The sequence below is a fragment of the Hibiscus syriacus genome, unplaced genomic scaffold (assembly GCF_006381635.1).
Source record: "Hibiscus syriacus cultivar Baekdansim isolate YM2019G1 unplaced genomic scaffold, ASM638163v2 tig00112856_pilon, whole genome shotgun sequence".
In the NCBI taxonomy this organism is placed as follows: Eukaryota; Viridiplantae; Streptophyta; class Magnoliopsida; order Malvales; family Malvaceae; genus Hibiscus; species Hibiscus syriacus.
This window is the reverse complement of record NW_024063411.1, coordinates 509,605-524,237: the sequence shown is the minus strand read 5'-3', so window position 1 is coordinate 524,237 and position 14,633 is coordinate 509,605. Positions and strand designations below refer to the sequence as shown.

At 32.4% G+C, this 14,633-nt stretch overlaps 2 protein-coding genes across 2 annotated transcripts; one reads left to right on the top strand and one right to left on the bottom strand.

The window, feature by feature from the left end:
- Window positions 1–1,203: 1,203 nt before the first annotated feature.
- Window positions 1,204–2,243, top strand: LOC120183963 (transcription factor CSA-like). The gene is made up of 3 exons (XM_039188549.1): window positions 1,204–1,576; window positions 1,659–1,964; window positions 2,077–2,243. Exons 1-3 carry the CDS (start codon window positions 1,219–1,221, stop codon window positions 2,241–2,243), a joined length of 831 nt encoding a protein of 276 aa, XP_039044480.1. The 5' UTR covers window positions 1,204–1,218.
- Window positions 2,244–6,932: 4,689 nt separating this feature from the next.
- On the bottom strand, window positions 6,933–9,214 carry LOC120183989 (WUSCHEL-related homeobox 11-like). The gene is made up of 3 exons (XM_039188569.1): window positions 8,609–9,214; window positions 8,159–8,340; window positions 6,933–7,104 (listed from the first exon to the last, which is right to left on the bottom strand). Exons 1-3 carry the CDS (start codon window positions 9,159–9,161, stop codon window positions 7,087–7,089), a joined length of 753 nt encoding a protein of 250 aa, XP_039044500.1. The 5' UTR covers window positions 9,162–9,214; the 3' UTR covers window positions 6,933–7,086.
- Window positions 9,215–14,633: the final 5,419 nt, after the last annotated feature.

Sequence of the window (14,633 nt, the reverse complement as noted above, 5' to 3'; positions counted from 1 at the left end):
TGAAATCATATTTCTTTAATTATATATTAGGAGGACCCATAGGTGAAATGGACAAAATCTGTCTGTGTTGTGTTGGGAAGCTCTCCCCTCATGTCTCGTTTGGTGTATCGTCATTTCCTCAAGCTTTGACCTACTAATCACTCTTTCACAGTGAAACATTGTGACTAACTATTATTTCACTAGCTATGAGTCCTCTTCCAAATCAACAAGGATAAATCGTAACTGAATAATTAGACAAACATGTAATGACATTAGGGTAAAGTACATGAATAGTTTTTGACTATACAATACTATTTTATTGAGTCTCCCAACTGTTAGAAGTTACAAAATGATCATTTGACTATATGTTATTGTTTTAGGGAGTCTATTGACTATTAAATGTTGTAAATTAGTCACCGACAATTCATATGTTTCAAACTCGTCATTTTTCATTAAAAATTGATGGTCGTCTAAGCTGGACACTAACATGCTAACTAAGATATGATAATCGTTTGAGGTTTTAGGATCATATTTTATCATATCTCGGTCAGTAAGTTAATATCCAGCTCATACTGCCATAAAATTTTTAACGGAAAATATATAAGTTTGGAATATTTGAATAGTTAGATAACTATTTTATAACTTTTAATAGTCAAGAGACTCAACAAAATAATACTCTATAATTAGATGATCATTTTATAACTATTTTAATAGATTTGGACTCAACAAAATAGCGTCTTAATCAAGAGATCATTTATATACTTTAATATTTAATATCATATTTAATTAATCTTAATCAATTAACAAAACAAAACCTAACACCAAAACCAAAACATAAACAGACACACGCGCTCCCAACACCCACACGAGCGGTTCTCCAGTTGCATGCAAAGCCCCAGGCTTTATTTATTAATTTATTTTATTTTCCCATTTATGAAATAAATAAATAAATAAATAAATATGTCCCCTTCCCCCCCCCCCTTGCCCCTGACCTCATTCTCCACTGCCTTTTTAAACCCAAAAAAACTAACAAATTTTGCGAACAAAAGGCGGAGAAAAACGATTCAAGCTTTTCTTCTACATCCTCTGTTCTATCCCTTTGATTTTCCCAAATTCAACCCTTTTTTTTCATTTTCTCTCTTCCCAAACACACTCATCTTCCAATGACTTGAAAGAGATAGCTTTGCTTCTTATTTCTTTGATCATCTGGGTTTTCTTTCCTGGGTTTTTTTTAGAACAATGAGTCCACAAGAGATGAACTTATTTTCTCTTCCTGCTAATAACTCTCCAATGGGGTTTCGGATTCCAACCTCATCAATACAACAAACCAATAAATGTTTGAGCTTTGAGCCATTACAAAGCATGGGGACTCAAACTCTTGATGCAGGTGGACTTTCTATGAGTTTAAATGTTGAAAATGGGAGTAAAAATAAAACCTCCGGCGGCGGCGGAGGCGGCGGTACCAAAAAAGGGCACACCAAGCTTTGTTGTAGGGGCCATTGGAGGCCGGCTGAAGATGCCAAGCTAAAAGATCTTGTGGCTCAATATGGTCCTCAAAACTGGAACTTGATAGCTGAGCATCTTGAAGGGAGATCAGGTTAAAGTTCCCGTCTTGGTAATCATAATCACCAGTTTTGCAAATGTTTGATCTTTTTGGCTAAAGGTGTCCTTTTTTGCAGGCAAAAGTTGTAGATTGAGATGGTTTAACCAGCTGGATCCAAGGATCAACAGGAGAGCATTCAGTGAGGAAGAAGAAGAGAGGCTGTTAACTGCACATAAGGTGTATGGCAACAGATGGGCTATGATTGCTAGGCTGTTCCCTGGTAGAACGGATAATGCGGTCAAGAACCATTGGCATGTGATCATGGCTAGGAAACACAGGGAGCAATCAAGCATTTATAGGAGGAGGAAGCCTTCTTCTTTAGCCACAAGTGACCAATCAACCATTTCATCAGCCTCTACTTGCACTCCACTTCACCATATGGGTATGTTTGCAGGTAGAAATGGACCGATGAGATTAACGGGACAATCATTCACTCTGAAAATCGTAAAATTTGATATTTTAACATAAAATCATGCATTAGTTTTTATTTGCAGTTTCACCTATTGAAGTGGACCAACATGCTAACTCGTCAGATTCTAACTCAGAAGGTTCAGCAACCGAGTTAGTGGGCACAAATGGGACCAACCACTCCCAAACTGCAGATGGAGATTTGAAGATCAACATGTGCTTCATCGATTTCCTTGGGGTAGAAGCATCTTAAAAGACCAACTATGGAGTTTTTTATTATTATATTTTTTTGGTTAGAAGTAAAAAAAGTCCAGCTTAAAGAGGAAGAGGGGTAAAATTGGATCCAATGGGCAAAAATATTGGGTTTTAGCAGTTGCGCAAAAATAAATTATGTCAGGTCCAATTAACATTCGACACTAAAGGTTTGTTTTTGAATAGTTTAAGGTGATTACACGATAATACATGTTCAGAATATTTATTAATATTAACAATGCGTATACACTCTGTATACCCAACTACTTAAAACCATGATCTCTAGGAAGAACAACACTTCATTTAATCACTGAGATCACTTAATGAATTCCATTCGACACCCAAATTAAAAGTTAGCCTAACGAAAGAATCTAGTTTAACTCGTGATTTTAGGACATTTGGTATAATTAACTTGTACTTGTAAGTGAATTTATAAGAACTCATCAAGTCATTCTAATAATAAAAAATAATGTTATTTTCTCCAGTAATTAAAAGATAATAATGAATGTATATTAATGTGATTATTATTAAAAGATCATTAGTCAAGTATTATTATGGGGAGAGATAGTAATAATCCGCTTAAGACTAACATTTTATTGATTGATGACAATGAGTTGTCATTGGCATTGAGATGTCAAAATTAATACATGAATATATTGTTAGAGAACAATATATTGGATTGACCTGCTATGAGCATATGTCTTAGATTATTATGTGATAGTCACTATATTACTCATAGTGACAATTATATGTATAATCCTTAAAGTAGAGATCATTACAATATCAACATATATTGTTGTATGTTTTGATACAGTTAAACATGCTCCGTAACTGGTTGCACTGTAAAGACTAACATTGAACATATCACGATATATGTAGTGGGGTATGAATGATCGAGATAGAATTTGTCATCCTACATAATATGAAATATATCATAGGCCACTTGATTGAGTGAGACTAGAAATGCATGACCATGCTCGAATAAGTTGATATGAGATATCACAAATTATTCATTTATTATAGTCTACTCTAAATATCAAGAAATAATAGATGGGCTACACAAGTGTGACTATTTCAAGACTTGTGTCTATTCTAGATATAAAGGACAAAATAATATAATACATTAAAATAATTAGTCATGAACATGTTATGTCAAATCATGACTTCCTGTAACTTAGGTAACAATGATATATTGCTAGATGTCACTCATTGTTTGTAATATTAGAATAGTTCAAATTATTACAACTAACGTAATAGGAATCTACAGGGTCACACCCGATGGTTGAAAAAAATAGAGCAACTTATAAATGTGTAGCATATATACAATTTGATTGTACATGAATAAAATGTGTATTTAATTTTAATATATATATATATATATGTGTGTGTGTGCGCGCGCGCGCGTGTGTGATTTTTATTACGCATGAATACAAATTTTAATTAAAATAATGTAATTATACTCTTAATTAAATTCGAATTTAAAAACCCTAATAGCTACAGCGACACATATATATATAAGAGATATGTTGGTCTAGCAGCCGTTTATCCCTTTCAAAAATTCAGAAACTCCTAGAACAGTTTTAGATAAATGTTTTGCTCTCAACTGCTTTTCAGTCGGGTGAACTGAGTAGAGGCCGAGACAATTTTTCGTGGAGGCTATGATTCAAACCGTTCATGATCAACATTAGCCGCTGTTGTCTTTGTTGATTTTCAAGGAACCCAATGTAAGTAATCACATTCCTTTCTCCCGATTTAACGTACATGGATCGCTGGTGAGACCGTCGCATTTTATTTTCGTTGCGCCATGGGGTGTGCCGACGATCCCAACAAAAATTTTGTATTCATCTCCCCTTTCACAATCCACTTACTCTGAGACTTCTGGTGCCAAAGACTCTCTTCCTGCAGAAAAACCATATTCAATTCCTTTTTCAAATCAATCTCGAGATCCTCAAGGTAATCATTGGTCGACTTCTCGAGAGCAAGTTCAATGCCTCTATTGCGAGCGAGGAGTAAAGACTTACGCCTCCCGATGTGACCAAAGACATCCATATTCCATTTCCTGCTTTTATTCTGAAAATCGCAAATGTTTCCATGAAGATCCCTATCATCCGCCCAGGAATTCTGGAGTAAGTTGGGAAAATCCGAATGGTCATTCCAAGCTTCAATAAACCGGAAGGGTATCGGTTGCTTATTCCGCCACCGGTTCCCCGTATCTAGTAGAATCGGACGATGGTCTGAGCCAATCCTTTGGAGATGATAAATATCAGAGAGAGCATTATACCAACTAGAATTGTAGAGACATCTATTCAAACGCTCATAGAGGGTACCTTGTTTCCAAGTGAATTTGGGCCCAATAATTTTTGTTAATCATTGTCAACATACACCCTACATGAATAATTATTCAGACTCAAGATTTTCAGGGAAAACAACATATTTTGTCCGAGTCCCACATCTTTTTCTTAAATTCGACAACATATTTTGTTCATAAATACACAATTCTCTTCGATTATGGTCTTCCATGGGATAATAAAAAAAAATCAGGTCGAAAATGATGAGGCTAGCTAGAAAATGCATTCCCTAACGTCGTGCATATGAATTTATGGAAACAAAGGATGATGCATATGAATTGGAGTGTTAATTACCTAATGAAAAATGTGAAGCATACAGCTACACTTGGGGAACACAATTTATGATTATGATCATAGAACACAAAAACTCTTTAATCGAGGAAAACAATCATAGAAAATGACATCGAATTATGGAAAGTGCACGAACACTACATTATGGAGGAGAATGTGAAGTTTCAATGCATTGTTTTTAGATTTCACTACTCACTAAGAGATCTACCATGTGCATCACTTGATTATTATAGTTGATGGGAGAATAAAAGTATAATTATGTCCTTGTATGCTACAACCAATGAATGCCAAAATCAGATGACACCCATTTCTTTTTTGTCTTGTTGTTTGTGTACACATATTTAAAATTAGGGTGTTTGGTTTCCTAATCACTTGTTTTTGGATGGTTTTATTATTACCATATCAAGTAAGTTCTAGAATTTTATTGTATTAAAATGTAGGGTAACATACATCAAATATCACTTAACCTTATTTTATATTGGTTATATCATTAAATTTTAAAATACTTTAATTAAAGATTATACTTTAATCTCAAGTTCAATTAAAATATTAGGCAGTTTAATCTCAAGTTCAATTTAAAGATTGATATCTTTTGTGACCAACATAGACACTGATGAACTCGTCTCATTGTCCTTTACCCTTTACCAATTTATATTTTCTTAAAACTTCTTTTAAACTCATGAAATTAAACATAAAGACCCATCATTTTGGGGTAGGAGGGCTTTCTTAGATTTAAAAATTGGACTGTTTGCTTGAAGTTTTGAATAGGAATAAATATTCTTTCGAGAAGATAAACAACACATCTTAAAATGAACTTCATCATACGTTCATCGGAGGAGGTCAGAGCATTAAAACATTGAAATTTTAAATGACTTTTTGTCAATTTTAAGCATCTTTCGTGAAAATGATCCAAATAAGAAATACAATTAAAATATAACCATATCTTATGACAAAGTGGTAATTTGCTAACAAAAAGCTTACACTTGGACCAAACAAAATCATGGTTTTAAAAAGAATGAAATACAGAAAAGGATTTGAAGCAAAACGTCTTGAAAAAATATATAATAATAAACAAGATTAATGATGAAACAAAGTTGAATCCACGTAATTTTTCACATACATTTACGGACACCTCATCGGATTCCCCAAAGTAAGTAGACTATATGTTTCCTTGTCATCAAAATAAAGAAAAAACAACAAAGGCAAGATCTTGATAATTCACATGACAGCCAATGAAGAGTTGTAAAGTGGGGAAATTTTCACATGGGGGCATTTTCTAAGTGAACGTGCCCCTATGCTTTCGAGAAACACAGAATCAAACATTCGTCTGCTTCAGATTGGTTATATTGGTCGGTGTTGAAGCCCAAGTTGTTTTGTAGTATTGTTTGTCTTGAAAATTTTAAATTTTCATATAATTTAGATTTTTTAAAACTTTTTGTTGGTAATTATTTTTATCATTTTTTAAAATTTTATAAGTTCGTTCCTCTTTGCGTGTCCCTATACATACTATATGTTCAATACTATTTCCTTTCCACCAGGAATGGATCGAGGGGTAGACGAGTGGGAGTAGTCGCCCTTTAAAATTTATGTTTTAGATATTTTTATTTGTTTTCTATTGAAAATATATTTTTACCTCCTAAAATTTTATAAGTTCAATTTCGTATAAGTAATGGATAGAAACATATAAAGTTTACAAATTTTATTAAAAATAAATAATATGCATGATACATGACAAATACATGTATTTACACGGCACAAGTCAACTAAAGGACGATGACAACATATGTGTGTATCTTCAATCACTTAATGAGTGTATGTTTAGAAGATTATATTTAGACACTTTAAAGCTCGTATATAAACAATGTGAACTTGAAAAATTCAAGGCAAAATTTTGTTGCTTTTGAGCTTTCAAAGACAATTTTTAAACTTAATCAGACTTGTATAAGTACGACAATTATTTTCTTATGAAATACTTGGGATCTCAATATCCAAAAGTCATAATTGCACAACAGTAAAGCAACATTAGGACTGCGGCCAACGCCCAACTCCTTTTCAATTGCAAATAATCAAACTCTCTATTCAGCGATGAAAATCCACCAACGCCAAGGACTTAGCTCCGAATTTGAATGCATAACAAGCCATACTATCACCATAAAATACTATAGCATGCATCATCCCCCACTATTTTGCTGCTTCAATTCCTCTTCAATTTGTTCTTGAAACCTGTAATCAAACATTGTTTCCATATAAAAATATTGAAAATATATGATGTAATTGCTTATTAATGAATGATAAACTAGTACCTATACTAGTATTAAGTCTTGACCTAGTTGATATATAGGTGTTGAAGGAACTTTTGATTGTATGATGATCAAATATTGTATTCTCAAATATTGTATTCTCAGAACTATACTATCGTATGATGATCAAATATTGTATTAAGTCTGGAGATGTATCTCATAGGAAGAGAACATGGTTCAAAAATTATGTAGTACGTAAACAGGGACGGAACCAGAATTAAATATTGACAGAGACCGAAATATTAGATTATTTAAGAAAAATATAAAGACTTATTAGGTATTTAAAATTGAAATTCAGAATGAACCAAGTGATCTTAGTGATTAAGAGATTGTTGTTATCCTTGAGGTCCCGAGTTCAAGCACGTATGTAGGGGTATTATCGTTCATTGTTAAATAATTGAAAGTCTTTGTATAAATATTACCTTGTATTCACACTAAATTAAAAAAAAAACTCAAAACTCTAATTGTCTAATATTTAAACATACGATAACTTAAATTGTAATTAGACAGAAAATTTGAGAACACAGACTTATGATTCTTAGTTTGACCCCTATTTGATTAAATATTTAATAAATTTTTATATTTTTTAAATTAAAATATTTATTTTTACATAAATCAAAATACTATTAAAATAAAATTATATTAAATATATAAATTTTAACAGGACCCCTTGGACCCTAAGGAGCTCCGTCCCTTGACGTAAAGAATTTAATTTTGACTTATCTCCGGACTTTAGATACCACACAAAAAATTGATTGAAAACTTGACGATGATGGGAACTGAATTATAAAATTGAAGAATCTTGAAGGATCGACGTTGAATGACATTTGGTGCAATGTGACACTAATGAACCACAATTCTCTTCGTATAATGTTATCATGTCGCGCCAATTAGGTCGTTCAACGTCAATTGATTCTTTATTTTTTATTATAATAAAAATTAGTATCTTACTGTTTTTTTTTACTAAAACAACTTACAAGGAAATAGGTTTCACCAGGAACCAAGCTGTCAAGCAAAAACCCAAACTCGTTCGTGGAGAGAGGCACACCAGAGGAGTGGACCAACACTACATCTTGTCCAAACATGGCCTTGACGTTCAGTGGACCCTTCGGAACTTCAGTTGAAACTCCATTGATGAACACTGTGATGAGCCCTGAAACTAAACAAGGGTGAAGTTTAGGGTTTACTTCAATCATCAGTTTCCCCTCAATTAACATTGGGGTATAGTGCAACCCTATTTTCACACCACTAAATACCATTGTTACATCATAAGAAAGTTACTGTTGCAGTAAATGTTGCATATACTTCTAGAATTTTATAATTTCACTGTATTATAATATAAAATCTAACGTCTGTCCCTATATATATTATATGTCGAACAGATGAATTTTAAAGTAAAAAAACTTTATAAATTGCCATGCAATTACCAGATTGATACTGCAAATTCGAAGTCTCCGACGGGCACAAAACTGATGTAATATTACTAGAGCTTTGCTCTTGAAACCCTGTTGGAGGTGACCTTGAGAGAAGATTTTCCATGCCATCATCACTCACAACACCATAGGAAGAAGTTGAACCAACGAGGAAAGAAGGTGGGAAAGAAGCAAAGTTGGAGACATCACTATGTTCATACTGAATTGCACCGCCACCGACACCGACATCGAATAGTTGTGATTGGTTACTTCTTTGTTCTCCGGCTATGTTAGCTCCGGTGGCTTGCATATGTCGTTGGCGGCGACGAGACCTCGAACGTCGGTTTTGGAACCAGTAGAAGACATTAGCATCACCAACAGCACCGTATTTCTCGAGCAGCTTTCTTATTCTCACGGTTTCGTCCTTTGGAGGGTTCACCATGCCACTGTTGAAGATGGACTCGAGTATGAGGATTTGTTCCGGCTTCGGTGTCCACCTCGACCGGACTGGTTCCTTTCTCTCTGAACCATGGCTCGGACTATTAGGGTCTGGTGCTTGATCTTCCATTGACGAAGATAACTAGGTTTAAAATATAGGACAAGAAAACCAAAGCACATGAATATACAGTCCACAACACATGAGAGAGGGTGAAATTTAGTAATTTACATATATATAAGACACTGATGGAATGTCACTTCACAAAGTTACCAAATCACCCTTTCGGTGCTTGCACCTCCTAGTGTTGAAATTACTTCTTTACCTCTCAAAGCTTTATCAAAATATTCTATAGATAATTAAAAAAAAATGTTTTTACTAATAGTCACTTTAATTCTTATCTTTTTCGAACATTTTTGCTTATAATGTTTCATTACAGGACAAAAACACCCATTCGTGATGAAAAACGTTTGACAATAAACAATCAACATCCTAAAGTAGGAGCTTTTTGTCTTAAAATGAAACATTGTGTGCCAAAATGCTTAGAAAAAGAATAAAGACTAAAATAACTATTTAGTCAAATGTTTGAAGAGGTTTTGCCCTAAAATGAAACATTGATGATCAAAAAGTTTTGAAAAATATGGACTAAAATGACTATTTAATCAAATATCAAGAGTATTTTTTTGATATTATACCAATATTATATCCTTTAACTTGTGTTTATTTTGATTTGTACATACAATTATTCTTAATATTAATTCAGTTGACATTATCATTATTTCAAATTCTTAAAAATTACGAATTCGAACGTAATGTCCTCGATTTAAGCATGTTGCTTTCCTTATACCCAATAAGAGTGAGAAATTATTTGATTGATCCGGCTCACCACATCATCAGTGTTCCCAGAGAATAAGAGTCACAAATTTTTATATAACTTCCAAATAACTACCTCTTTCTTATTTATATGTAGGAAAGAGATGAAGATTCACCTTGGTAAAAAAATGATATGAACAAATATTACTTGGTTGGGACCACGGATGACGTGATAAGCCGATACTATCTAATATTTTTTCCAATTAGGGTGTTCTCTATATGTTCTTACTCTTAGTTCCCATCAAATACAAATTCAATTCTAGCATGATAGCCTTCCTTTGATTAAGGATTTTGTATACTACTGTTCATACTTTATCACATGCTTTTTCATACTTGACAGAAGGTGAAAAGCTTACTTTTTGGTGGATTTAGACTTTAGTCCATTAATATTATTCTGAATCAACATTGAGATATAATTAACTTGTCGACAAAGGGAATGCCAGTGTTACACATTTCCCTCCTTTTTTTTGAATAGTAATAATGTCACCCATTAGATCCCAATAAAAAGAATAAACTATGCATATAGTACCTAAATTATCAGTTTTGGTCCGCTTTAGTACCTAAACTTTTAATTTTTTCAAAATTATACATAACATTTAGTTTTTGTTTTATTTTAGTACACCCACCGTTAAAAACTTAGTGCATTTAGTACCTAAACTATAAGTTTTAATCCATTTTAATTCCTAAACTTTCATTTTTTTCTAAAAAATTAACGTTAAATTTTGAAAGATGGCATAAAAGAAAACAAAAACTAAATTTTTGATATAATTTTGAAAAAATTGAATTTAGATATTAAAACGGACTACAACTAATAGGTTAAATACTATAACGCATAATTTATCCTAAAACTAGACTAAACATTACCCATTATCTATTATTATTATAAGGCTAGGTTGAAATCAGATATTAAATATTAAAAAAATTCAGATTGAGATAAGATTAATTTATAATTGAAATCAAATCAACTAACAACAAATTTTAGTTTTTTTTTTTGAAAATTTATATCTGAATAGATGAAAACCTTGAAAAGAGGTTAAAATGGTAAAAGAAGCAAGCAAGAAAAGGGGGAGGTGAAAGGGTTGAAAGAGGAAAACTAGGGTTTTGGCTATATTGTAAAGTGCATGTGAAGGAATGCATGGAAAACTGGGTCGCTATCTTCGTTTACCTTTTTCATAATAATAGCAATAGATATGACTATCCAACTCAGTTGGTAGAGCATAAGGTTCTTAATCTTGAGATTGTGAGATCGAGTATCACGGGGGGCATTTCATAATTCGGAGGTCTTCTACGGAAGCTGCTCTCAATCTGGTGTTGGGGGCAGCCTACTATCTTACCTCCCCCTTACCTCATTATATATGGGAACAAGGGACAACCATTTTTAATAGCAAGACAAAAATACACAAGGTTTTTGTACTTTAAAAAAATTGTAGTATTCATATTATTTTTTTCTTTAAATATAAATTTTTAACTTAGAAAATAAATTTAATTTGAATCTTTAATCAACGTTTTTAGATCGTTGACCATTACAGTATTAGTGTAATAATTCATTATACTGACGTGATAGTTTACTATGATTAATAATATAACGGATGATATGGTAGATAAATTAAATTAATAGTAAAATATTTTTGACTATATTAAGTGCATTTGTTCATAAATACTCCATCCTACAATATCGTCTATAAATAATTAGACTTTTGAAATGTGAACAGAACAGAAGTCGTATTGCAATGATGGCAATGAAAATACACCCCGCTGTATATTATATCTATTTTACAACTTATTTTTAAAAATTAAATTATCTTTTTAACAATACTATTTTAAAATTCAAGTATACTTTTTATTAAAATGTCACATAGTTCATCTTATAAAATAATGGTTGAAATGTGCATTCACACGCATACAAATGTTAATATATATATTTAATTAATTTGAGTTGGTTACAAGTAATAATAGGGATGGTAAACGGGCGGATCAGTTGCGGATACCTCCTCCACAATCTCCGTATCTACCTAATATTTTCAAATCCACCACTCGTCCACTACCTATGATAGATAAAATTTTTCAAATCCACACCTGCCCACGCGGACACATTCTCAAATTCATCCCCACACCACTACCCAACTGGAGACATACACAGCTAGACCCGCCTTACAACAACCTTAAATTATACATAAGCAACAAACATAAAACAAAAACGTCCATTAAGAAACATAATAAAATAAACCAAGGATTATCTGAGTTAAGTGTTAACATAGATCTTAAAGTACATAAAACACCATAATAAAAGACATAATTAAAGCCTAGAAACATAAATGACAAACACATAATATTTTTGTTATTTGGCATACATAAATGACAAACCCTAAAATTATACCTAAATTTATAATGATCCAAAATTTAATGAGTATTTAGTGGGCGGATGTGAGACGGGTGGATACAGGGCGGGTAAGGTCTCAAACCCATCACCTGCCCATTACCCGCGACGGGTACCACTCTCTAAATCTACGCCCGTCCACTACCCACTAAAGTTCTACCCATCCCTGCCCCAATTAGAGCGGGTACGGTGCATAATCCACGAAATTGTACCCGTTTGTCATCCATAAGTAATAATATATGTTTTAAAGATTCTCAATCATTTTTTTACTCAGAAAATAAAAATTTATTAAAAATCGACCTAAATTAAGAGCCTCGTTAAAACTTCCCTAAAATCTAAACGGAGGAAAAAAAGTATTCTTAATCAGACAAAAATAACAACACCAACCAAACTAAAGCTTCAAAACACCAAAACAACACTGTGACCTCTTAAGACCAAACCCAAACACAATACAAAACTGCTTACACGAACTGCAAACCCTAGCACAGAATTACACAAACAGCACCAAACGGCTACTACCACCGAACAAGGGTAGAGTAAGAGCCTTGCTGTTAACACTAACAATAATGAATGTTCATTTACCTTATAATCGTTAGTGTTTAAGCTTGAAGCCTTTAGAAATAGTTATCTTTCCTTTAGCCACTTAACTAACTTGGTTGGTACTACAAATGTAAATATATTAATTAGTGATAAAAAAGAAAGTGGAAAATATAGGTGTGTTGCATGTGGGTTTAATGTGTTGCCAAAGTGAGAATTACAAGCATTGTTTTGAAAATCGGATCGGACCGGCCGGTTCAACCGGGAATCATTGTCTAGTCCAGTTCAATCTAGACCGGTTAAACCGCTACTAGTGAACCGGCCAGAACTACTGAACCGTTCAAACCGGACCGGTTGAAAACTGGAAAAAATCGGGAAAAAATCGGAAAAAACCGCCAATTTGTTTTTTTTTAAAAAAATTAAACCAAACGACGTCGTTTGTTAAACGAGCCAAGTCATACTCGAGTATTGCTGAGCTCGACTCGAACTTGAAAATTTTAAAAGTAAGCTCAACTCGATTTAAACTCACGAGCTAAAAATTATGAAGTTTAACTCGAACTCGAAATATAATATTGAAACTTGAACTCAAAAAAAATTAGAAGCTCAATTGAAGCCTAAAATTCGAGCTTGATTGAAGTGAAAGAATAGTTCACTCAATGCTTACCAAAAGGCTCCATGATTTTGAATGCCAAATTACCTCTATTAATTATAGAAGTTAGTTGAGATGATCTTCTACGTTTCTTAGCCATGTGAGATTGTTTTTTTAAAAAAATAAACCAAACAATATTATTTTGTTATGATTTTTTAGCCCCAAATTTATTTTTTAATTATAGTTATATAATTATATTTATTATTTAATATATTTCACCTTAAATATTATGTTGTAGTTAATTTGAATCATTTTGTTTCACTTGATTTTATGGTTTTTAACTTATATATGTTATGACTTGCTTTGAATATGAATTGTGATATAAAAAATTATTTTTTTAAAAATATTTTTGGTATTTTTATTTAATTTTTTAAATAATTATGACGTCGTCCGGTTCTTCCAACCGGTCAGACCGGTTCAACCGGTTGAACCAGTGAACCGGTAGCATGACCGGTTCACTAACCGGTCCGGTTCTGAAAACCATGATTACAAGGGTTTTGTTAGACTTTTGGACTTTTAGTACAAATGGAAAACTGCCTAAATAATTTCATTTTGCCAAGGAATCTTCACTGTGCTGTGACCGCCTGCCTCCCCCGTAAATTTATAATAGGATAAACTACATGTTTAGTACTTAAACCAGTAGTTTTGGTCCATTTTAATATCTAAACTTTTTTTTTTTTCAAAATCTTACATAATATTTAGTATTCATTTCATTTTAATATCCTCCGTTAAGAACTTAGCACGTTCAGTACCTAAACTATCAATTTTAGCCTGTCATAGTATCTAAACTTTCAATTTTTTAAAAAACTTAATGTTAAATTTTGAATGGATGTATTAAAATGAAGCAAAAGCTAAAGTTTTTAATAGCTGACACTAAAATGAAACAAAAACTAAACTTTAGGTATATTTTTGAAAAAAAATTAAAAATTTAAGTGCTAAAACAGACTAAAACTGATAGTTTAAGTACTAAATGTGTAATTTACCCTAAATTTACAATATCATATTGTTTGTCTATGATGTTAAAGAAATAAAATATCTGAATTCAAGTTCAATGTTAAAAGGAGTATTGTTTTTTTAGAGATTTTGATTTTGAGTTTGAGTAGTTACGTTTGTAGGGTGTACGTACATTGTTAATGATTAAAAAATATTCTGAACATATATTATCTTA

What these genes read in the sequence shown, in the direction of transcription:
- LOC120183963 (XM_039188549.1), top strand. Translation starts at nt 1,219, where the DNA reads ATGAGTCCACAAGAGATGAACTTATTTTCTCTTCCTGCTAATAACTCT. An exon ending in GCATCTTGAAGGGAGATCAG is followed by an intron (nt 1,577 to 1,658) that starts GTTAAAGTTCCC and finishes CCTTTTTTGCAG; the next exon opens with GCAAAAGTTGTAGATTGAGA. An exon ending in CACTCCACTTCACCATATGG is followed by an intron (nt 1,965 to 2,076) that starts GTATGTTTGCAG and finishes TTTTATTTGCAG; the next exon opens with TTTCACCTATTGAAGTGGAC.
- LOC120183989 (XM_039188569.1), bottom strand. Translation starts at nt 9,161, where the DNA reads ATGGAAGATCAAGCACCAGACCCTAATAGTCCGAGCCATGGTTCAGAG. An exon ending in GAATTTGCAGTATCAATCTG is followed by an intron (nt 8,341 to 8,608) that starts GTAATTGCATGG and finishes ACCCTTGTTTAG; the next exon opens with TTTCAGGGCTCATCACAGTG.